At 40.7% G+C, this 25,075-nt stretch overlaps 1 protein-coding gene across 3 annotated transcripts in view; it reads right to left on the bottom strand.

Moving 5' to 3' along the window:
- The window catches only part of LOC137624325 (uncharacterized), a 224,961-nt gene that overhangs the window by 96,703 nt on the left and 103,183 nt on the right, over positions 1 to 25,075 (bottom strand). For all 3 annotated transcript variants that reach the window (XM_068354999.1, XM_068355000.1, XM_068355001.1), the window contains 5 exons: positions 19,766 to 20,170; positions 15,662 to 15,781; positions 13,651 to 13,929; positions 2,437 to 2,544; positions 711 to 821 (listed from right to left, as the gene is read on the bottom strand). In XM_068354999.1, the coding sequence (XP_068211100.1) occupies positions 711 to 821; positions 2,437 to 2,544; positions 13,651 to 13,929; positions 15,662 to 15,781; positions 19,766 to 20,170 (1,023 nt within the window). The remainder of the gene's footprint in view (positions 1 to 710; positions 822 to 2,436; positions 2,545 to 13,650; positions 13,930 to 15,661; positions 15,782 to 19,765; positions 20,171 to 25,075) is intronic.

Raw genomic sequence — 25,075 nt, 5'->3', positions numbered from 1 at the left:
CGGCCGGCAATCCCAGGGCACTTGCGCATGATGAACAGCAAAGGGCGAGGCCAACTTCAAACACACAAAGTCTGAGGAAAAGCAAAAAAAGATTAAGGCTGTCAAAAAGGAGGACGATAGACAGAGACGTCTGTACATCGTCCGAGCCAAAAGTGAAGTGAAGCAAATCACCGGTGTGTGGGGGGGAGGGGTAGCAAGCTACCCCTTCCCCTACCCCCGCTAACTAGCGCGGGGGTAGGTTACCCTCGTTAAAATCTATTGGCTCGTCAATTTCAGCTACGCCGAAAGGTAAACCCAATGTAAATAGCGTGGTTTGTATTTCGGTTACGGAACAATAACCAATTGTGGGCACTGAAAGGTGGAAACTAAATAGTTGTGAGCACTGAAAGGTGGAAACTAATCAATTGTAGGACCTGGACGGTAACTTTACTGCTGAATAAGACAACAATAAAAACTAAAGCTCACAAGCATGTAGATACATCCAATAATAAAAAAATTAAAATCACAATTATGAAAGTTATTTGCATTTCATATCTAAAAATATCCAAGGAAATAAACCTACATAAAACTGATTATTAGAAAACACATTGACATAAATTCATTGTATTTAGTAAAAAAGCCAACTAAGAAACATACCTCTAAGATTCAAGAGCAAGTTAACTAAGAAACTTATCACTTACATTTAGGAGAAAATTAACTAAGAAACTTACCTCTTTCAAGTTCCTCTTTAAGAGCTTCTTCAACAGGATGCATAATAGTTGACAAGAGATGCCTTATTTTCTCTTCTGCAGCATTCATCCGATTCTTCGGAAATATTGTAACTATGGAGGAGAAGCACAAAATGTGTGATTTAGTAAAAAGGTTATCACCTGATATTACAAATATCAAACAGTAAGGCTTCTAGAATATATTAGTTATAATTACTAACACTCTTAACTTTGATTAACATCTAACGGTGTCTCTACAGACAGATTAGCAAGCCTTTGAGGCACCTTTATTCATACTGTGGAAATACTATATAAAACAAAAGTAATTATCTCAATACTTACCTGGGATTTATTTGCTATCAATTCTAAGAGGGTAAAGATCAACTACAATGAAAAAAATCATAGAATTTTTCCCCATCATGTATGTACCATATGTGAGACCCTTTGTTGTCACATGAAAGAGGCATCAGTAAAACAAAAAAGCAAGAAAACCATCATTCTGATTGTTTATTTTTTCAGAAGTATAAACATGCGTAGAGAAATAAATGGTATGCCCAGCGAGTGGAAAGACAGATGGGACGTTACATTAATTCTAGCCAAGTACTAAAATAATTCATTTTAGTTTAAGAATAATGTTTATTTTAATGAAACTAAATGGGATTTGTGTGCTTATTAATAGATTTCCATGAAAGGGGGTACCCTGGCACTAAGAAAAAATAAACTTGATCAAACAAAAACTAAACACCTATTAAAACTTGTAAAAAGGTTATCCTTATCTTTGACTAAAATCTAAGTTTCGACACTAAGATGTCAAAGGACTTCCAGGTACACTCCTGCAAGTACAGTAAAAGACCATAAAGGTAGTTTGTCTCTCCCAGACACAAGCCTTCAACACTTGCCCACTGAAAGGTTCCTTCTCCAAGCAAGGGTGGGGCCAATATTCTCAACTCGTGATCTCTAGTCATAAGCTTTACAGATCATCTCATGAAGTCAGAAAGTAACCATGTTCATTGACACCTCATTCTTGAATGCCAGTGTTAAAAAATAAGTCTCTGACAGTCAAACCTGAGGTATCGGGTCCTTTTCAGATAGCTCCGTAATGCCCTCATAGGACATGAGAGCATCTCTTGATCCTCACACTATACCTACCTTTAGGAGGAGTACACAAACCTGGAGTCCTAAAGCTCCAAGCTTAACCAATCTTTTCATTATACTTAAGAAAAATGCACATTTTATAAGACAATGCCTATCATGCCTAAATAGTTGAGTACATATCCCTATGTTAGATGCTTCAATATACAGTAATCTAAAGAAAGAAATCCTATGAGATCAGAAGAATGAAGTGTATTTACATTTTTTCTCAGAATATGTTCTACAAAATTGCCAATGTGTCTTACACATCAGCAAACACACACTTTAATACTAAACTTTAATGTTGATATTCTATCATTAGAAAGCAATAACTTATTTATCTTTAAAATGAAAGAAATTTTACACTTGACATCAATTATTATATCAACCATAAATGAATAAAATTCAAGTTCTTATGGGGATTTTCAGTCGTACAATTGTACCTGATATTTCGACTTAATAAACAAAATTATTATGACTATTCTTCATAATATCTTTCAAGAACTTTTTCATTGGTAACAAACTATTAATATTTTCCTTTAGAATAGTACTGTATATAAAGAAGGTAAAATCAACAGCTATGAAATGATTCTCTAACCTTTATCTGGTCTGGACACCTGCACTCTCATAACCTTATCCGGAAATCTTATATTGTCGAGGATTTTCAACTCGGGACAATATGTATTGAAATGGTAAACTATCTCCTCTGTAAAATGGAAAAAAATATGATTAATCGACAATTTCACCTTTATGAAGGATAATGTAATGGTACTGTACTCCTCAATTATCAACATATTTAGAGAGAGAGAGAGAGAGAGAGAGAGAGAGAGAGAGAGAGAGAGAGAGAGAGAGAGAGAGAGAGAGAGAGAGAGAGAGAGAGAGAGAGAGTGTGTGTGTGTGTGTGTGTGTGTGTACACTGTCATATGATAACTAAGCACTGTAACTTTGAAAAAATTTCTATTAAAATTGGGTTAGGCTAAAACATATTGGTACATATACAATGCTTCTTTTCAGATGTTCGAAGTAAGTAATGAAGTTGTATTATTGATGCTATTTTTATCTTATTTTTTCATACAAATATACTACAATAATCAATAGAAATAAAAAAAACCGTAATCTTAGAAATTGGAAAGCACAAGAAATTGGTCTGAAAAGTAGGAGAATACTATGATGAGTAAAATTAAAAGTTGAAAAATCCTACTAATTATAGTTTCTATATAAATTACTATTTCTGCTAAAACAAGAGGTCAGAGGTAAAAATATAAGGGTGTTACTTTTTAAGCCTAGTCTATCACACAAATCTATTAATGAAAATTACGCCATATACTGTTAGTACATTTTTTTTTTAGCCAGAATAAATGATTTAATTGTCCTTTATTTCTTGGGGGAAAATTTTGTTTGGTATACTGTACAGGACATCATCTTTGGCATGTTGCACCTTCTGGAATGAATTAACAAGATACAGTACACACACACACATATACATGCCATAGAACTTGGGAGATCGAATACCCAAGAACTCAAACAATAGAGTAGCTTCTAATAAATTTTTACCAAAGATTGAACAGAAATTATTAAGGCAATCAACTTGAAAATATCTTTATGGGTTGAGATGTTAGCAATGACGATCAAAACAAAGGCAACAGACCAAGTTATCACGTAATTCTCACTCGCTTCACCCCTATAAAAACTCGCTACACTAACTTTTGTCAATTTGATTTATATTACCCACATAAAAACTTGTCTCACCAACTTTTTCATTAATTTGATTTATATTACCCTCACATAAACTTATTTCACTAACTTTTTCACATATTTTCTTTATAATACCCTCACAAAAACTTGTTTTACTAACTTTTTCTTCAAATTGATTTGTATTACCTTCACAAAAACTCATTTCACCAACTTCTTTGTCAATTTGATTTATGTTACCCAGCAAGAAACTCGTTCCACTAACTTTTTTGTCAATTTGATTATATTACTCCCACAAAAACTTGTTTCACTAATTTTTTTTTGTCAATTTGATTTTTATTACCCCACAAAAACTAGTTTCACCAACTTCTTTGTCAATTTGATTTATACTACCCCCCAAAAAATAACAAATTTGGAAATAATTTGTATTTTTCCTAGCAAACAAACCTGGAGCTATTTTTTAGGGTATTACTCTCGGCAACGCTGAAAACCAGCCAAGACAATTTTAGTGAGGGATACTTACCCAATCCGCTAGTTAGCGGGAGGGGGTTGGGGTTGACTAGCTACCCCGCTCACTCACACCTGTCGGTTGAGTAACCACTTTTGCTTTCTGGCAGGACTTCTAGGGGGACAGGGTGGCGGGCCAATTTGTATAAATAGCTCCAGGTTTGTATACTAGGAAAAATACAAATTATTTCCAAATTTGTTATTTGTTCCGACACAGATACAAACCTTCGCTATCTATAGGGTGACTTACTCTTAGGACGGAGGAAATTCTACCAATTGGCCTTGGTCATGACCAGGGGTTCCCTCTAATTGATTTTTTATCTAATTAGTAGGAACCCTACCCTCGCTAAAATCAAAGTACACTGGAACCTTGACATACAACTGCCCTAATATACGAATGTTTTGAGATACAACAGAAAATTTGCGAAAATATATACTTTGATATACAACGAAATATTTGAGATACGATTTTGCGATGAGTGATAGTTGTATAGGCGACCGATAGATGGCGGTCGGTCTGTTTGTTTGTTGGTGTTGCATTGTTAACACGTTGTGTAGTTCGTTATATTTGTGACTATTTTTCGTGTTATTTTGTCTATTTTATTACTTACCATGGGTCCCAAAGCTAAAGACAAAGCAGGTGAGTGATAAGAAAAACCCAAGAAAATTATCTAAAAAATGCAATAATGCTTCCAAAACGAAATAGAATATTTAGTGAGAGAGAAATATGAATGATATCTCTCTCTCTCTCTCTCTCTCTCTCTCTCTCTCTCTCTCTCTCTCTCTCTCTCTCTCTCTCTCTCTCTCTCTCTCTCTCTCTCTCTCTCTCTCTATAATAAATTAAATCTTTTTTTTCTTTGCTAAATCTCTTTTGACGCTGTATAATCAAGCACCTCAGAGCTAAACACTATAAAATATCGCGCATCGGCGGTAGCATGTTTTATTAATAAAGGAGTTATTTGATCCGAAAATTAGGTTGACGACGAACTAGGCATGGTTGATCAGGTGATTTGAATGTAAACATTGCATAAGATTATAATTCGCTATGTTTTTAATTATAAATACGATACTAAAATGTGAATATTACATACATTATTGTTAAGTGAAACGCCAGGGAGAGACAAGGACGAAAAAAATGACAAAGAGACGAGACAAGGGGAGGTGTTTAGAATGATTAATTAGATAAAAATGACGAATGAATGCTAAAAAAGTGAAGATGAATAAAATCGCGAAAAATAAAAACACAGAGTTGGCACGATAGTAAGTGTTTACGTAATTAAAAAAAATAAATAAAAATTAGTTTAGCAATGTTATTTCATTTGTGTTTATTACGTAGTTATTAGTTTGCCACCCTTCCCTACCTCCTCCTCCTGCAGGTCTCACGTCATCTTTCGTTGTGGTAAGTAGAATTCCTTTTTTTTTTATTGATTTTATTAAATTTATTTTCATTTATCACATTACTATGTTATTTTATCATTATGTGTGTTATTACTCGTTTATTTGTGTATAAATTTTGTATATTATATGTACTTTAGCTGTGTTTTGGTGTGGTTTCATAGCGCTAGAATGAATTAATACATATTACATTATTTTAAATGGGAAAAAATACTTTTGAGATACAACTGTTTTGATATACAACGATGGTAACGGAGCGAACTAAATTCGTATGTCAAGGTTCCACTGTAGTTACAAGGTAACTCAATGATAGCGGCCTGCAGAAGCTTGCGTGAGAGAGACTCATGGCTTGTCTTTACGTAGGAACTCGAGGATAAGCATGAGTTCTAAGACATATCCAATACCCTCCCTCACGAGGTATTGGTGACGTAACAAAGTACTTATTCATACTCAGGATGCACAAGGGAAATGAATCTTACCTGCAGAGGGTGAGGTCAGCTATGCTTCGGTCTTGCGGAGCTGTTTCCCCAGGGTGGGAGAAGGTGGAAAAAAGAAGGGAGCCAGACATTCTTTTCATTCACCCCAGACTAACCCGGGTAACCTCAGCCCTCATCCCTCTGCTACTTGTCCATCAAGGAGCCTGAGGCATTAGATCACTTGTTGTGCAGCCACCACAGGACCAATGGAAAAGGTTTCCATGCTCCTGTGGGTTACATCTTTCAGGTAGTGGGCTGCGAAGGTCGTCTGACGCTTCCACACACCCGCTTGCAATACCTGTGCCACAGAAAAATTCTTATTGACCGCCAGAAACATTGCAATGCCTCTGACGTTATGAGCTCTGGGTCGGTTGGACAGAGGAGGGTCTGGATATAGAGCGTGTTCGATTACTTTCCTTATCCAGGAGGAAATAGTATTCCTCGTGACCCTCCTCTTGACCTTCCCCGTGCTGACAAAAAGTGCTTGTACACAGGGGCGAGCTTTTGCTGTTCTTCTTAAGTAACACCTCAATCTCCTTACTGGACATAGTAACAGTTGGTCTGGATCTTCGGTTACAGAACGAATACTCACTATCCAAAATGGGCCGAACCTGGAGTCCGTCACACCTGGATTTTGAGTCGTAGCTACAAACTCAGGAACGTAGTTGAGGATTACTTCCCCCCCTCTCCTAGAGTGGGAGACATCAGCAGATAGACCATGAAGTTTGCTGACTCTCTTGCCGAAGCCAGAGTGAGCAGGAACACCGTCTTCCACGTGAGGTGGCGATCGAAGGCCTGGCGTAGTGGTTCATAGGGGAAGCCCTTCAGAGACCTGAGGACCTGAACCACATTTCAAGGGGGAGGTCTTAGCTCTGCCTGGGGACAAGTAAGCTCGTAACTACGTATGAGCAAAGAAAGTTCAAACGAGCAGGAAATATCAACTCCTTTCAGTCTAAAGGCGAGACTCGGCTGAGCGGTAGCCTCTGACTGCCGAGACCGAGAGAAGCATTTCTTCCCGAAGGTATACAAGAAACTCCGCCATAGTTGGAACAGAGGCATCGAGGGGAGAGATACCCCTTCCACGACACCTACCACAGAAAACTGACCACTTCGCCTGGTAGACTGCCTCTGTGGATCTCCCGAGGTGTCCAGCCATTCTTTTCGCAACTGCTTGCGAAAAGCCTCTCTGTGTGAGGAGGTGCTGGATAGTCTCCAGGCATGAAGTTGAAGCAAAGCTACGGCTTTGTGGAAGATGTTGGCATGTGGTTTTTCGAGGAGGTCGTGCTCTGGAGGGAGCTCCCTCGGGATCTCCGTGAAGAGATGCAGAAGGTCCGAGAACCATTCTGCGTGATGCCATAGCGGAGCTATGAGGGTCATTTGCAAGTTGTTGCTTGCTCGTACCTGGTTGAGGACTTTTCTCATCAGACAGAACGGGGGAAACGCGCAAGCGTCCAGGTTTATCCACCGTTGTTGGAAAGCATCATGCCAAAGAGCTTGGGGATCCGGGACTGGGGAGCAGTACAACGGGAGACTGAAATTCAGGGCCGTTGCGAACAGATCCACAGTCGGGGAACCCCACAAAGTCAGGACTTTGTTGGCTATCAGAAGATTCAAAGACCACTCTGTGCCAACTATCTGAGTCGCTCAGCTCAGCTTGTCTGCTAGCACATTCCGCTTGCCCAGAATGAAGCGAGCTGATAGAGTCACAGAGTTGTCCTCTGCCCATCTGAGTATCTCTACTGCAAGATGGCACAGCTGCTGCGAAAAAGTACCACCCTGTTTGCTTAGATAAGCTACTACCTTGGTGTTGTTACTCATCAACACCATGGAGTGCACCGCCAGGACCTAGTGGAACTTTTCGAGGGCCAGAAAGGCTGCCCTCATCTCTAAGAGATTTATGTGCTGGTACCTTTCTGATTCGGACCATTGGCCGGAGATGTAATGTTGCAGCACGTGAGCCCCCACCCTTCTTTTGATGCATCCGAAAAAAGCATCAATTCTGGGGGAGAGATGAGAAGATCGACCCCTTCGCAGAGGTTCGGTTCCGCCAGCCACCACCTGAGGTCCGACTGTTCCTCTAGCCCTATGCGGACTAGGTGATCCCGGGAATCGGAGTATTGGTTACACTGAGATTTTAGTCGCCACTGGAGGGATCTCATCCGGAGGCGACTGTTGGGACCAGTCGGGTCAGGGAAGAGAGGTGACCGAGAAGGCAAAGCCAATACTCTGCCAGGAGCTCTTCCCGACTGAAGAAGACCTGTGCTATCTCCCTCGGTCTCTGGATCCTTTTGTCTGATGGAAACGCTTTGTGCCTTAGGGTGTCTAATCGCATGCTTAGTTACACCAGTTCTTGAGAGGGGAGCAGTTGAGACTTCTCGCGGTTTACCACGATCCTCCGATCCTGGCAAAACCTTACAGGCTCGTCTCGGTGGCGGAGAAGGGCCGCCTCGGAGTCTGCCAGAATTAGCCAGTTGTACAAGTATCTTAGGAGACGGATGCCGACTCTATGAGCCCAAGATGATACTAGGGCGAATACTCTCGTGAATACCTGGGGTGCTGTGGAAAGACCAAAACACAGTACCCTGAACTGATAATGCTTCCGATTGAACATGAATCTCAGATACTTCCTGGAAGATGGGTGAATTGGGATCTGGAAGTGTGCGTCCTTTAGATCTAGAGTGCACATGAAGTCCTGGGGTCTTATCGCTTGTCTGACTGTGTCGGCCGCCTCCACCCTGAAACGTGTCTGTTCGACAACCTGTTCAGGGCCGAGAGGTCGATGACTGGTCTCCAGTCTCCAGACGCCTTTTCCACAAGAAAGAGTTGACTGTAAAAGCCTGGGGACCCGTCGAGGACCTCCTGAAGAGCGTCCTTCTCCAACATGGACTGGACTTCTGCCCTGCGGGCAAACTCCTGTGCGAATCCCTTCGCACAGGAGATATATGGAATTGGCACTCGAGTCTGTGGAGGGAGAGAGAGCGTAAACGGGATACGATACCCTGAACGAATCACCTCGACCGTCCACGGTTGTGTCCCGTGGTGAAGCCACCTCTGCCAGCGGCTTTGCAGACATCCCCCCACAGGTGGGCAAATGGGAGGATAGCCTGTCTTATTGGGACCGGAATTGGCCGGATCCCTTCTTCCCCTTTCCTCCACGAAAGGACTTTTTGGTATGAAAGGCTTGCTTCACACCCTTTTTTACCCTGCTGTTTTGGGTCTCTTAGCCCTTTTCGGCTGCGGGATTTGCTGTGCTTTCCGCTGCGGGTGAGAGGGACAAGGTCTAGCTGTTAAGACCTTTTGGATGAGGGAGTCCTGACTGGACTTCCTCCACCTCTCTGCCACCCGCTCGACATCCTCGGGATGGAACAAAGATTTGCCCTCGAAAGGAGCATTTCTCAGTCTCGCTACTTCGGCCTGAGGGAGATGTCTATGGAACTTGCCTATGATGGTATCTCTCCTCTTCAGGATAGTGTTGGTCCAAAGGTTCACTACCTGATGGGAGAGGAACTCGATGGCCCAAGTGCCAGACAATAGGAAAGTCTCCAAAGACTTCCTGGAGGACTCCCGAGACAGGTCCTTAGACCGCATCAGTTGTCCGAAGGACCCTATCCAGAAATCCAGGCACAAAGTAGCCTGCATGGCGTACTTCGCCACCTTCTGGTTCAGGATTTGAGAGGCTGAAAAGGAGACTGGAAGTCCTGTAAGTTTCTCGAAGGGTGTGGCCTTCGAGAGTGCCTCTGTAGAGTGGTCGAGAGGCAGTGTTGGAAGAGATTCCCCGAGGATCTCGTAGTACCTCCTCTGAAACACATACGGAGGAGGTAGGAGCTTGGAGAACGAGCTGGAGTGCAGAGAGGAGGTGGACCCAGTTGCATGGGACACTGCCTTCTGTTTGGCACTCTTCAACCCCTTTGACCAAGGCAAAGCTGCACTGGTCCTTTGAGGTTTCTGAGTGCCATAGAACTGGTCAAGGACCATTTCTTTTCCATCTAGAGGGGCTGCCGATGGATCTGGTAGTCCATTGATGGAACGGATGCAGGCTAGGACTTGCCAGAAGGCATGTTCCGACTCCTTCCCTTCATCCTCCGTAAGCTTAGGGCTAGCGGCTGCTGGCAGTGTCGTCCTCGAGATCGCTCTGCCCTTCCACGTCCGAGCTCTCATCCATAGGAGCCCGCAGGGGGTCGAAGTTGTCAACTGGATAGACTGGGGATAGGGTGACTGCTGAGGAGGTACTGCTGAGGAGGTGCTTGCTTCCGGCTGCCTGGGAGGCAGTGAGGAAGGAAGCCTGGCCGAGGATTTGGGGATGGTGAACAAATCCTTCGGTTCCCTCCCACGAGGCCGGAGGCCCTCTGTCCCCAAGGGCCTAGAGGGCTCCGTCGGCTTATGGGTGGAATGTAAGTCCGTTGTCGTATGGGGTGAGTCCCGTCCGGTCGCAGGTCGTGCCTCCTTAGGCACTATCTCGACCGGTGAGGGACGGAAGGAGTCTCCATAGGAAGTAACTCTATCCTCCTTGGGGGCGAAGGACGAATCCTTTTCCTTTTCCTCTTTGGTCTGGCCTGTGGCATCTTGAACCGCAGGGGGCTACCCTGAGGTTCATGCCTAATCTCCTCCGGAGGTCTTTTGCAAGGGGATGACCGTCTCCCCTTGCCTGTGCAGAATCTTCCAAACTCCTCCTAGGATCGGAGGGAGGAGAGGACCCGGGGAAGAGAGGAAGCGATAAAGGGATCCTAGGTGTGTCACCTAAGGACTGGGAGCCGGGAACGACTCCTTTCATGGCTTGGCTATTACATTGAATAAGGCGCTAAGCCACAGGGGGTCACGGGCTCCAGAGGAATTAAGGGGGAGGTCTTTAGGAAGGCACTGCTCCCTAGGTTTAGGAACCTGGGCAAGTTTCCTAACCCTCTTGTCTGAGGGGGCTTCCCTACAGGCAAGATCGGCACAGGTCTACCCTTAGGGATAGGATTTGGGCTCGGTTGCACAGGCAACTGTTGTCTCTGTTGAGGCCTAAGAGGCTTGAGAGACTGATTGCGAGTGCCACGATGGTCGGGCGCTTGTGCGCCGAACTGTTGGTAGGCAGAAGAGTGCTCATGCGCATGCCCTTCCCGATTGCGTGTACCTTTTTCGCACTCGTGGCGCGCATAAGGTTGTTCGAGAGCATGGCGCGCAACAGGTTGCTCGTAAGCATGGCGCGCAACAGGTTGTTCGCGCACATGGCACGCAACAGGATGTTCGAGCACATGGCAAGCAACAGAATGTTCGCGCATATGGTGCGCCATAGGATGAACCCGCACGCCATGTTCGCCATTTTGTTTGCGTGCGACAAGTTGGTCGTGCGCACCAAATTGGTCATGCACGCCAAATTGGTCGTGAGCGGGAGAGCTCTCAGGTTGGTGAGAGAACTCACTGCTACGTTCACCCGAAGGTTCACCATAGCTTGTGTTGTGTGAGCGCGAACGATCAACACAACGAAAGTTTGAAAACTCTCTGTCATAAAAAGAATGACTATGGTCACGAGAACCCAAAAGTTCAGCGTGAACTGTGTTGCGCGAACCCGAAGGATCAACACAACGAGAAACCGAAGTTTCTCGGTCACGAGACCCCAGAGGATCAGCGTGACTAAGGGTACGAGGGACCGAGGGCCCAAAGTAGCCTGTGTTCCGAGAACCCGAAGAGTCAGCGCAGTGAGAAACCGAAGTTTCCCAGTCACGAAACACCGAAGTGTTAGCGTGACTAAAGTTACGAGAGCCTAAGGGTTCAGCGTAACTCCGGTTATGAGATCCCGAAGGGTCAACATAACGAGGAACCGAGGTTTCTTTTGTCACGAGACCCCGAAGGGTCAGCGTGACTGATGGTACGAGAACCCGGAGGTTCAACGTTACCATCGTTACGTGAGTCAGAGGGTTCAGCGTAACAGATACCCGAAGGTTTCAAGTCTCGAGAGCCCGAAGGTTCAGTGCGATGGAGACCCGAAGGACTCCTGCTGTCATGAGAACCCGCAGGATCAACATGATGAGAGCCCGAAGGCTCACAATCACGCTAGCCCAAACGGTGATCGTCACAAGACCCCGAAGGATCAACGTGAGGAGAACCAGCAGCATGAGGAGGAGAACGTCCGGGGTGGAGAAGGGTTACTCACCCCTCCACTCTACGAACCTCCGGAGAGGAACGTTCAACAGACTACGTCCGAGGGGGAGACTGATCAAGGTCTACAGATAATTCCTCCGCAGGGGAGGGGAGTTCACCCGAAGGAGAACTACGCTTATACTGTAACAAGGTTCTCTTTCCGCCCCTGGAGGAGAACCTAAAGCGTACGGAGATTGCCGATGTAAAGAGGCAATCTTCTCTCACAAACGAGAGATATGTTCCCCCGAAGGAGAAGCTTGCCTTGGAGAGAGCCCTACCACCACCCTTGGTGGGTTAGCTAACTCCTCGGTGTCAGAACCAGACTCTCGACCTGACCGAAGGGCAACAGCGCCTGCGCCCACATGAGGAGGATCGACCTCTGCAGAGGAAGGAGATGACCTCCTACTCTCTGCTCCCCTTCGGAGGAGTTCGATAAGAACTTCCTTCGAAGGGGGACCATCGACGCCCAGCGATGGCCACAAAGACACAAGGTCTGGAAAGGAACAGGCACTCCCTGGGGGAAAAGAAGGAGCCGACTCACTGGGGGAGCCACCACCTTCACCTATCCCCCAGGGTTGACCTGGAGTCACAAGCCTAGCGCTACTACTCGACCGTGCCCCGGAAGGGCCTGGTCGAGGAGTAGCTTCGGGCAGAGGTTTGAGCGTAGAGGAAACAGAAGCCCGCGATTTCTTCGATTTTGAGGAAGACCCCGAGAGCGAAGATTCGCGTTTAGACTTCTTTTTCTTCTTACAGGCAAACCTCTCCCACTGGGAGGCAGGCCACTCCCTACACTCGGAACAGGTGTTGTCCCACAAACACTGACTTCCCCGGCAAGCCGGGCGTAAAGGGTGTGGGTCCATCTCCAAGGACGATATGAAGGTACCGCAGCGACGGCCTTCAATACCTGGACATATCCGCACAGCGGGACAATAACCAAACACACAAAAGAAAAAGGAATAGTAATAAAGTCAAGGCAGTTTGTTTAACGGGAGAGAGAGACAGCACGTCCGAACTCTACCGAGCCAAAAGTAAAAGTGGTTACTCAACCGACAGGTGTGAGTGAGCGGGGTAGCCAGTCTAGCCCAACCCCCTCCCGCTAACTAGCGGATGGGGTAATTATCCCTCACTAAAATTGTCTTGGCTGGTTTTCAGCGTTGCCGAAAGTAATACCCTATAAATAGGTTTGTATCTGAGTCGGAACAAACCTTGTTTCACTAACTTTTTCACCTTGTTTCACTAACTTTTTCATCACTTTGATTTATACTAACCCAACAAAACCTTGTTTCACTAACTTTTTTGTCAATTTGATTTATACCACCCCCACAAAACCTTGCTTCACTAACTTCGTCAATTTGACTTATACTTCCCCCACAAAACCTTGTTTCACGAACTTTTCCGTCAATTTGATTTTACTTGGTTTTATTATTATTAAGATATACAAATGAAATCAAATCTATGCAACAAATATATAGCTAAAATGCTTCTATGACACATTAAAATATCATAATCCTTTTGGACTAGGTGAATTTTTTAAGGTCTCGTATTTTGGTAGAGGTAAATTTGCAATAAAGCAAACAGAACCTAATCAAATTCAATTCACAAAACATAAAATAAACACATACCTCCCCTAAAATCTCCATTGTTCACAGCTCCCAATCCTTTGAACAGCTGATTGATAGATTCAACTGGAACAAGATCCCCTTTATAAATGACTGCCACCTCAAAATCACCTGCCTCATCTGTACTGTTCCCCTTAAAATTTTTACGATATGGATTCTGCTCAAGGGCAACTTCAGGGTTGTTTTTCATTTCCTTTTGTTCCTTCATATCCTTCTTAAATTTCTCAATTGATTCATTCACATTCATGAGAATTTTCAGATCATCCTGCAGCAACTCCAGTTCTGAAAAAAATAAATGTGATAATCATAAACACTTGTTTCCCCTGTGAAATATATTTAGAAAATAGTTTCTGGATGCTTATTTCTCTATTTCAAAAACAAACAAATTTTCCAGCTATTTGTTGACATGAAAAAATATTTACCAACCATTATGCTGGCAAAAGGGCCAACTATGTAAAGAATATAAAATATTGAGGGTTTTTAATAAATATCATGAGAAAATAAAATAAAATTTCTTTCATAAATTCCTATTTTGATAATTACTTGGAATTCTTATCCCCAATGCCTTAGAAGCAAGAGCTTCTCATCCTTAAGAATAAAATTAGCCACAATCACCTCCATTCCTATTCATAAGACTATAATTCCCTTTTTGGGCTCAAGCCATGTCGTCCTGATGGAAGTTCCTTAAGGTAGCTTCCTAAGGGATATATGTACTAGTGGTATTCCCATAGAATTTTACCTTTAGGTATCCAGAAATCTAACTCTTGGCGTGAATATCCTTAAATTTTCTCTCAAGGATATCTCATAATATCAGAGGACGTATTCTTGACACGCCTCATAGCAATCTGCACCCCTAATAGAGTTTACGCTTCGATGAGGTGTGGCATAATAAAAGGGAGCCGTATCAAAGCTACCCCGTTCTCATACTACTATTGAGAATGATAACAGCGCCATTCCCACGATGGCGGACATTCCTTATTTTGTAGTGGTGGTTTTGGTAGGGAGTTTAAAATCTATAGGTTGTAAATACTTTGGTTAATTTGGTTAGCTTTCTCCAAAGGAAGTCCAAACATTTTAACCATATACTGTACACTAGTTAGAACTTTTCTCTTTATGAATGACAGATTAGAGAGAAGTGAAAATAACTGTAATCATTCTAATAGTCAAGCATAGCAATAAATGTTTATTAAAAGTTTATAAAGAGTAATACATATGGTAGGTTTGAATTTAAAGCTGATTAATGAGTTCATCTCTTTTTCTCTCTTTTGCTTGAGTTCTAACTTTTAGGGGTAGAATATACTCTTGAATTAAGCTTTCAATAAGCTAGATTGTATAAGCCTATAATAAAGATATAGCCTTTTTAGATAACGGGCAACTAGGTATTCTATCTCCTCAATGCAAATCAGGAATATTGAAACAGCCCCTCTAATGGGTTCTGCTCTACTTAAGCAAGTGTTCCATACTCTAAGAAGACACTGGAATCTATCTTTTGAATCTTTATTCACCTTCTGAGTCAAGGAAGGAATATAAAAGACAGTGTGAATATTTAGTTTCAAAGTCATTTTAGCTCTGTAACTTGGTAAAAGTGATGAATCATTTTAATCCCAGCAAAGCTAACATTTTTGGGAGAGTACCTGTAGTTGACAGAAACCAAAGCAAAAATAAATGTGTCCTAACTATAAGAGCTTTTAGCCTATCTCATACTTGTTTGCATTTATGTGTCAGCACTCAACACCAGTAAAAACCAGAAAAAAAATCTTTAATGGTATCAAATTTTGGTAATCATACTTTTTTTAAAACTTTCTGACTTGTAAAGACTGCAAACAAGAAATCAAGAAAATATTTAAAAAAAAACTGATGTAAACAGAACATCTTAGTCTACTGTATCACCGAAGGAGCGTGAATTTTCAATAAAACCATATTAAATCATTACATCAGTTAAAAAAATCGACCCCCTTTAACACTAAAAACAATACAGTCTTATAGTTTACTTTAGATTACATATAGTACTTACTTTCATCTTCTCTGCCATAAAGCTTTATCTTGGAATTTTCACCAAATACTTTAAGGAAACTAAGAATTCGAGCAGCACACTCAGCATGAGTACTATCTTTATAGGCGACCATGATTAATTCTGAAAAAAAAAAGTTTAAATTTAAATGGGGAAATATAAGACGAAATATCATCCTTTCGTAAATAAAACAGAAATACTATACAGTATATCTATTATAAAGGTTTTATTCGATAATATTTAAACTAAGAATACAGGTCCAATACTTCTGTAAGGTTCTCATTTAAAACTAAATATTTTATTGCAAAGTTCTTCCAAAGACTATTATACTTGTGTGAGAACACAACAAATTTTGATACTATCTTATTGATTTCTGTATTTTATCACATTATGTGATCCTTTAAATTTGGATTATTCCTAGCTATAACCACTTGAGTCCTTTTAATAAGGAGTATTTTTCCATGCAAAGTGAAATGGCTATTGAATCCCCTAACAAGGTAGTCATATAATGACAGGTAGGTGAGGGGGCTCTCAGTCGTTTGAGTCAAGCCACTTCTGACTTTTGGCCTCAGTTCTGAAAATGACACTTGAGGGGTTAAGTTACTATAAGAACTCAGATTTTCATAGCTAAGAAGGATACAAATTTCTTTAAAATTTGATATTTGTTCCTATGCTTATACAAACCTTCAGGCCTTTTCATTAGGTGACTTGCTCCATGGTAGGAGATAGTTCCTATGATCCAAAAAGAAGAAAATTTTGCCCAAGGAATCTGCCATTTTCCTTCATCCTGAGTTGTAAATGAGGGAGAGGACTCCAATATCCTCTAATCAGCTACAAATAGGGATGTAGTGACCGTTGAGGACTGGGCCAGTTAACCAGACATGAGACTTTGCAATTTGTAGGTAGTAGGTTGTCCAGGGTACCAGCCACCCATTGAGATCTACTGCTAGAGAGTTATTGGGTCCTTTGACTGGCCAGACAGTACTACTGTACATTAGATCTGTCTTTCTTTGGTTATGGATCATTTTTCCTTTGCCTATTCATACACTGAATATTCTGGCCTATTCTTTCCATGTTCCCTTCTGTCCTTATACATCTAACGACACTGAGATTACCAAACAATTCTTCTTCGCTTAAGGGGTCAACTACTGTACTGTAGTTGTTCAGTGGCTACTTTCCTCTTGGTAAGGGTAGAAGAGACTATAGCTATGGTAAGCAGCCCTTCAAGGAGAAGGACACTCCAAAATGAAACCATTGTTCTCTGGTCTTGAGTAATGCCATAGCCTATATAACATTGTCTTCCACTGTTTTGGGGTTCCTGCATAAGGATACACTCAGGCCCACTATTCTATCTTATTTCTCTTCCTTTTTTTTTTTTTTTTTTTTTTTTTACTTTTTTATAGTTTATGCATGACAGATTTATTTTAATGTTGATACTGTTCTTCAAATATTTTAATTGTTTATTACTTCACTTGTAGTTTATTTATTTCCTTTCCTCACTGGGCTATTTTCCCTGTTTGAATCCTTTGGCTTACAGCATCTTGCTTTTCCAATTAGGGTTGTAGCTTAGCAAGTAATAACAATATTATATTGGGGGAAGTTACTTCTAAAAGAGACTTGGTGTATTAGTAAGGTTAGTCGGGAATCTAGCTTAACTACATCAACCATCCGACTTAACATGTAAAGGCGACAACTGTTGCACTCCCTTTATCATATTTTACAAAAATAATTGCTTCTTTTTTTTATCAGTTTGAATATATTTTGTACCGTAATTAGAAATTTATGGCCTGGATAAAATAAATATACAGGTATAGGAAATAAGAATTCACACCAGCCACAAGTGAGATACTACCACTAGAGAGTTCTTAGATCCATTGACTGGCGAGATGGTAGTACACTGAAACCCTCTATGGTTATAGCTAAATTTTCCTTTGTCTACACGCACACCAAATAGTTTGGCCTAGTGAGTCTTTACACATTCTCCTCTTTCCTCATAAACTTGACAACACTAAGATAGCCAAAAAATTCTTCTCCAAACACTACTGCACTGTAATTTTTTAGTGGCTACTTTCCACTCGGTAAGAGTAGAAGAGACTCTATCTGTGGTAAACAGCTCTTCAAGGAGGACACTACAAAATAAAACCCTTGTTCTAGGTAGTGCCATAGCCTCTGTAGCATGGCTTTCAATTGTCTTGGATTAGAATTCTCTTGCTTGAGGGTACAATCATGCACGCTATTCTATGTTTCTTAATTTCCTTTCCTCATCAGGCTATTTTCCCTGTTGGAGCCATTGGAGTTATAGCATCTTGCTTTTCCAAATAGGATTGTAACTTAGCTAGTAATAATAATAATATTCTGGAATCTTATGCAATAATGGCCTACAATGTAGCAGGGAGCACAAATATTTTCCTTTCAAGTGTCGATCGTGGCTTCATATTAATGAGTCGGATCTCATATAAGAATGGTGAGTACCCAAATTTACTAAATTATTTGAAAACTTTTATACTGTATTTCATAATATATATGAGGCGTATAAGATCACAATGACTCAAGCGACACTGGGCTGGAAACAGCGTTACAAGGTCCATTGGATAGAACAAAGCTTCCTCTATCTAGTTATGGCATTGGCAATGTAGATAACCAAGTCCATAGCGTTGAAATCTCCTCTCAAGACTAGGTAACTTACATCCTTACATCCTGCTACCTGCGTTACTTGAGGTACCTTGCACGCTACTTTTGGAGCAGAATGAATCATGTGTTGGATGGGTCCAACCGGGCAATGGAAGGACGCAGTACATGACGCGTAGCATCTCTCGTTCAATGAGATTTTTAACCTATAAGACGTGCGTTTCGGCGGCCAATGACCGTCTGCCTTACATACCACTTACAGCATCCCTGCCAGTTGAAGCCTGATTCTCTGTTTGTATACATCTTTGTATTGTTGCACTTGCATTTCTTACAACTTTTTACTCATTTCTCATTGATAATGTCTAATATGAATGACGTATGTGATATTGATGTTGTTGGTGAGAAGCTGCCGGCAAGAAAATTGGAAATTCTTGCAGAGATTGATGTTTGGATAAGATAATGATCCCAGTGATACAGGAAGTGTTTAGTGATTTCTCGGGTGTTGCTGATTACGACAAATAGAATGCCTACATAAGGTTGTTAGTGCGTTCGAAACCAGTGAAAAGGTGGCATAAGTACTGGCACTCTTTGCCACCTTCATCTTTCATCATTCCTCTTACTAATTATACATATTTAGTATTCATAATTATTTCTGGCATTATTATTATTATTATTGCTAATAACACTGTTCTTGATGCTATGATACATGGAAGATGTATAGAAATAAACACTGTTTATCTGTCTATTGCAAATGAAATGGTTTACTGTATTTTCATTTCAAAATGAATAATGAGTTTTACATTTTATGTATTTGCGCGCGCACACACCATACACGAGCTGACGGAATCAGACGGAGAGGTTTCTTCACCTTTGAGGATAAACTCAAAGGGGAAGAGTCTCTCTTTGCTTTTTTCCATCAGCTACCATACTGCTTCCATTGGAGAGCAACTACTCCCTACACTCAACACAAGGAGATGTCCGCACACAGGAGTGACCCCTGGACACAGGACAGAAACAATGCGGATTGGTTTTCAAGGCTGATGTGGAGGTGCCACGACGGTACCCTTCGATAACAGAACAAACCAGCATGGTCAATTCCCACAGGCACACACTGTAAAAGAAAGAGGGTAAGTTTTTTAAGTTTTCAGGCCAGATGCTTTATTCATGTAACTGTGTAAAGGTTTTAAGGGAGAGAACAACAGACCGTCTGTTCTCTACCGAGCCAAAATGAAAAGTTCCGTTCCGTTCTGGTATTAGTGAATGTGTGAGCGGGGTGGCAGGTCTAACACTCGCTCCCCTCCACTAACTAATGGTGGCTAGTTACATCTCGTTTGAGAGTTTTATGGCTAGTTTCAGATGTCGCCATCACATACTGTATCTCCCTTGCAAAGAGCAGAACGGTTTGTATATAGTGCCAGAACAAATACACTTGTGGAATATTTCAGAATTAAAAAAGATACAATACTGTAGTTCACTTACTTCCTCGTACACCTTTTGGATCAGAAGGCCACATCACATCCTCTATAGGGCCAAAATATTTTAGTAACATTTTCACTTGTGTAGGGTTGATTTCAGTTTCAGAATTTTGAACCAAGAAGCAAGCTTTATTTGGGAAGTTTGAAGCTGCCTGAGATGGCCGAGAAACTGGTGGATGTGATTTTGAAGACGATGAAGTTGCTAAAGCAGTCTCTGGTGGTGAGGGTGTTGAAACAGAATGATTAGGAGTAGTTCCAGGTGGTGGCTGATGGATTGACGCATAGGAAGATGGAAGAGCTCCTGCCACTAGATTATTTTGTGTAGCAGAACTATTTCTATCAGCTGGGGGCACTAAAGGTATAGCTGGAGATAATGCTGCATTCATACGTTCAGTACTTGGTTGATATTCTGGAAAATTAACAAAATAAGACATTCAAAATACTTTGTAAAGTGGACTTAGTACAGAATCTTTTAAAGTACTGAAGAAATATGTTAAAATCAGTGTTGAATCCAGTTAAACTATACAATACTACCTGTATTGTTAATAGAGTAATATAATGCCATTAATAAAAAAAAAACTTTCTCAGAGAGCATGCAAAAGATCCCAATTGGATAAATGCAACAAAAACTGCTATACTGATGGTATTAAAAAAAAAAAGAACAGTAATTATAATTCAAGACCTAACTACTTTTAACCTGTCAATTAAAAAATTATTGTTCTATAAAATACAAACCATTATTTTACCTAAACATCAATCTGGCAATAAGTCAAACTACAATATTGGAGCAGACTAGGAACCACATTGGGAGGATCATCACTCCTAAGCTACTTCTCATACACACTTCCTTTATCTGTAATGTGATGGCTTGGATGTTGGCATGTGGTAATAATCTAGTAATAAATAATTTTAGTGTCTAAAGTAAACAAATGTCTATTTGAAGTGCATGAAAGCTGCAAAATGTTGTAAATTTAGTCTACAGTATTCTAAATTATCTGGAACTATAAGTGAGCATGAGAAATGGTTACCACAACAAGGGGGTCAGATCACTACCTTACTTGTGGTAAGATGGGTGAGAAAAATCAAGAAAAACCGAATTTCAATAACAAAATCTATTATTTCAATGCTAATTTGCTAGTCTCTGTGTTAATGCTAGACTCCCACTTGCGATTTTATTGTCGAATGGAGCTGATTGATGCCACTTACCTCCAAAAAAAATAAAGTATCACAACTTCATCACGTAATACAAGTGTTTTGTTCACAATGAATCTCGTGTGCCCGACAACATGTGCGCGCAAGCACTGTGGGTCGTGGGGCACGGGACGTCTTGCAAAGATTAAGGTTTGACCTAAACCTTTGTAAAACGACTTTGGAAACCAGGTATTCGAAAGACGCCGCGAGCAACAAACGGCAAATAAGAAGCGACATCATTCGAAGATTGGAGAATGTACAATGTACAAGGGATCAAATCGATGGAGTGATATATGGAACAAAAATTCCCATGACAAATATATTCGCACGTCACATACACATGGTGTGCAAGCTGGCTCTCATGTATATAAAGAGGCCTCGTGGGCATTGCTAACTAATTCTCACGACACATCAAGACTGACCACCGACCTCTGTAACCCATGCCATCATGCCCAATAAGGATGTGAAAGGTATGAAGGAACCCAAAAAGTCCAACACACTGGACAAAGGACATCCTACACCACCACCTGCACTGGCCAGGTAACAAACCACGTCAACCGATGTTAGCCAGGACATTATATTTAACATAAAGAATGATATTAACAAAAATAACAAAAATAAAGTTGTTGTCTATGTATGGCCAATAATAGAATATTCTCCGGAAATTTAATAAAGGAAAAAGTAGCAATCTAGGAATACATTTAGGTATTTCAAGTGTTTGGAAAATAGTTTGTTTTAATCTTACTTTTCTATATTTCCCTTTCATGGAGAGAGAGAGAGAGAGAGAGAGAGAGAGAGAGAGAGAGAGAGAGAGAGAGAGAGAGAGAGAGAGAGAGAGAGAGAGAGAGAGAGAGAGAGAGAGAGATATACAAGGATTTTGGATGCCTCAAAGACTTTTTAGTCCATCGCAGGAACTCTATTTACTCTTTGATAAAGCGATTTAGTTTAAGCATTTAGAGAGTTCTTATGACCTTGTCTAACTTATTGATGAACTTGTTTACAGTGTTACTGTTTACTACATCTGCTGGAAGTCTATTCCAAGTATTTGCTAATTTGTATGTAAAGAAATTGAGTGATGATGTATCTTTTCAGTTCCAGTTTGTATCCATTACCTCTAAACTGATTTGTGCTAAGCGTGAAAAGATTGTTGTAATCTACATTTGTTATTCCTTTAAGAATTTTGAATGTCTCTATTAACTGTCTCCTTAGTCGTCAAGTTTGTAGATCAAATAAATTCAAACGTTACATCCTCCGTCTACATATATCCAAATTGCCTTTCTGGAACTAGCTTGGTAGCCCTAGCTTGTACTGCTTCCAGTATATCTATATCCTTCTGAATACTTGAAGCCCAGAATTGGACTCCGTATACTAGATGGGATATTACTAGAGATGTGTACCGCTGTAGCACAGTATCTTTGTTTATGTATTTGATTTGTCTCTTTATGTATCCTATTAGTTTTTGTGCTCGCTTTTCAGCTTTTATGCTCTGGTGAACTTCAAATCCTAGCTGATGATAATACCGAGATTTTCCTCCTCGTCCACACTTTCTATTTCATTGCCCAGCAGTGAGTAATCTGATTGTGGGTTACTATAACCTATGTGCATGATTTTACACTTCCCATAGTCGAAAAGCATTTGCCATTTTCTGAACCATTCCCCTAGCTTCATCAGATCCTCTCCTAAGGCTTTTACGTCTTCTGAGTTCGCAGCATTTATGCCTAGTTTAGTATCAACGGCAAATTTTCTATTCTACTAGTTAATCCTAAATCTATGTCCTTAATGTAGATCAGAAATAGCAATGGACCAAGGACAGATCCTTAAGGTACTCCTCTTGTAACAGCTGCCCACTCCAAAGCTTCTCCATTAATTACAACTCACTGTTTTCAATTTGTGTCCCAGTCTTAGATCCATTCCACTGGCTCGCCAATGATGCCAAGTGTGCTCTAATTTTGACCATGTATTCTTTATGAGGAACTTTGTCAAATGCCTTTAGACAGTCTAGGTATAAGATGCCTATTGCCCTGCCTTTGTCATAAATGCTAAACATGTGTTAAAATTCTAAAAGATTTGTCACACATGATCTCGTGTCTGTCAGAAGGCTGTTTTTCTCTATATGTTATACTATTGAATCTACTGTAATGGATTAAAAAATTTTGCAAGGCATTGAAGTTAGACACACAGGTCTGTAGTTGCCAGGTTCTTCTTTTGGTCCCTTCTTGTAGACTGGAGAAACATTGCCTAGTTTCCATCCTGGTAGTGCCTTTCTTTCGTTGGCTGTCTTTCGGAACATTTTGTAAAAGTGTGGGGTTATCTCTTCTTCTAGTTCTATAATCTCTCTTGAATGAATATCATTTGGACCTCGTGCCTTAGACTTACTGAGTCCTTTTATTTTCTTTTTGAAATCATCCATTGTAAAGAGGATTCTATTAAATGGTTGTGGCCCTTCATATTTGATAGCTGGTTCAGGGAGGGTTGTTGATTCTTCCTTAGTGAAATATGCATTCATCAGTTCGGATTTTTCCAAATCATTTGTTATAAGATTACCCTCTCAGTCTCTTTATGAGCTAATGTTGTTTTTGATTGCTTTTCTACTGTTAACATAGGCAAAAAAAAATTGGGTTTTTTTCTTTACTAGCTGAAGCCACTCTTTCTCTAATTGAAGGCTGTGGACCCATTGATTTATGTTTCCTGTCTCTACTTCTTATTGCATGGGCTATTTCTCTGTTGAACCACTTAGGTTGTGGAGTTCCATTTGGTAAAATTTTTCTATACGGTATACGTTTAGCCCTTTTATTCTTATATATTTCTACAAAGAAGTCCCATTGTGTATTTATGTTCCCTGTTTTGTCGTATTCAAAATTCTTGGTGTATTCCTTCAGTTTTATCCAGTTACTATGTCTGTAGTTTAAATTTTGTACAAATTTCCTTTCTTTTAGATGAGGAATATTTACCTGAAACCTAACTATTTTGTGGTCACTTTTGCCAGTATTTTTGCTAACTGAAACACTCGATATTAAATTTTCTTTTCTTGTTAGCACAATATATAGTATGTTGTTTACCCTAGTTGGTTTATTGACCCTCTAATGGAGGAATTCATTGTTGACAAATTTTAGTAGCCCATGTCCCTCTGTGTTTGATGTAGAATTCACAGTGTCCCAGTTTACTGCTGCATTTAAGTTTCCCATTTGACAGCTGGCTTATTGTTAACTTCTTGTCTGAGTCTTCTATACAGCTCTTCGTTCTGTTCTTTTGTTTGATGTGGTGGTCTGTATATCACTGGTATGGACATGTTTTTTCCTATGGTCTTAATATTTGCACTTGTCACTTCACATTCCATTTCTAATTTAATTTCTATGGGGTTTAAGTGATTTTTAAAATAGAGCTTGAAACCTGGGATTTCGTATTCTCCTATAAAATCCTTTGTTTTTTCTTGAATCCAGGTCTCGCTACCACCTATGACATATAGTTCCTCCCTCGCTATCATTGACCTGAAATTTTCCATTTTGTTTGCTTCTGACTGAGTATTGAATTGGGCCACTCTGAGGAAATTTTCTATCATTTTTATCTTCCTCTGTGGCTTTGCTAGTTTTCCTGATTTACTAGTATTTTAGTTTTACTTTTACCTACATTACCCAAGTTTTCTGCCTAATTTCCTCTATTTGTTGTTAGACAATTTTCTAAGGGTCTAGTTTGTTCTTGGTCTACTGTGTTTAAGTAATTGTAAAGGCTGAGATTAAGTTGGTTTCCTTATACTCTCTTACCTTCCTCACTAAAGTGTATTACATATTTTTTTATATAATTTTCTCTTACCGTAGTGTCTCAAAGATCTATAAATTTAACTTTCTTTTTCTGGCATGTGGACTAGAGCCTTTCGTTCATCCCTATGGCCCTACTGAGGGTGAAGTGGAATACACGGAGTCTTGGAAAAATACCTATAACTATAGTATTATTGGTCTTCTTTCAAGCTGTTTCAAGTTTTTTCCAACTGTTTAACCACTGGTTCTGTTTGGCCCTCAGTATCCTTTCTAAGGAATTGGTCATTTCCAGTAACTTGAACAATAAAAGTGGTCTTCTTGTACTCTGATGTAGTTTTACTAAATACTACTTCTATCTTCTTTGCGTT

The sequence above is a fragment of the Palaemon carinicauda genome, chromosome 31, assembly GCF_036898095.1.
Source record: "Palaemon carinicauda isolate YSFRI2023 chromosome 31, ASM3689809v2, whole genome shotgun sequence".
Classification (NCBI taxonomy): domain Eukaryota; kingdom Metazoa; phylum Arthropoda; class Malacostraca; order Decapoda; family Palaemonidae; genus Palaemon; species Palaemon carinicauda.
This window is presented reverse-complemented; position numbering and strand designations above follow the sequence as displayed.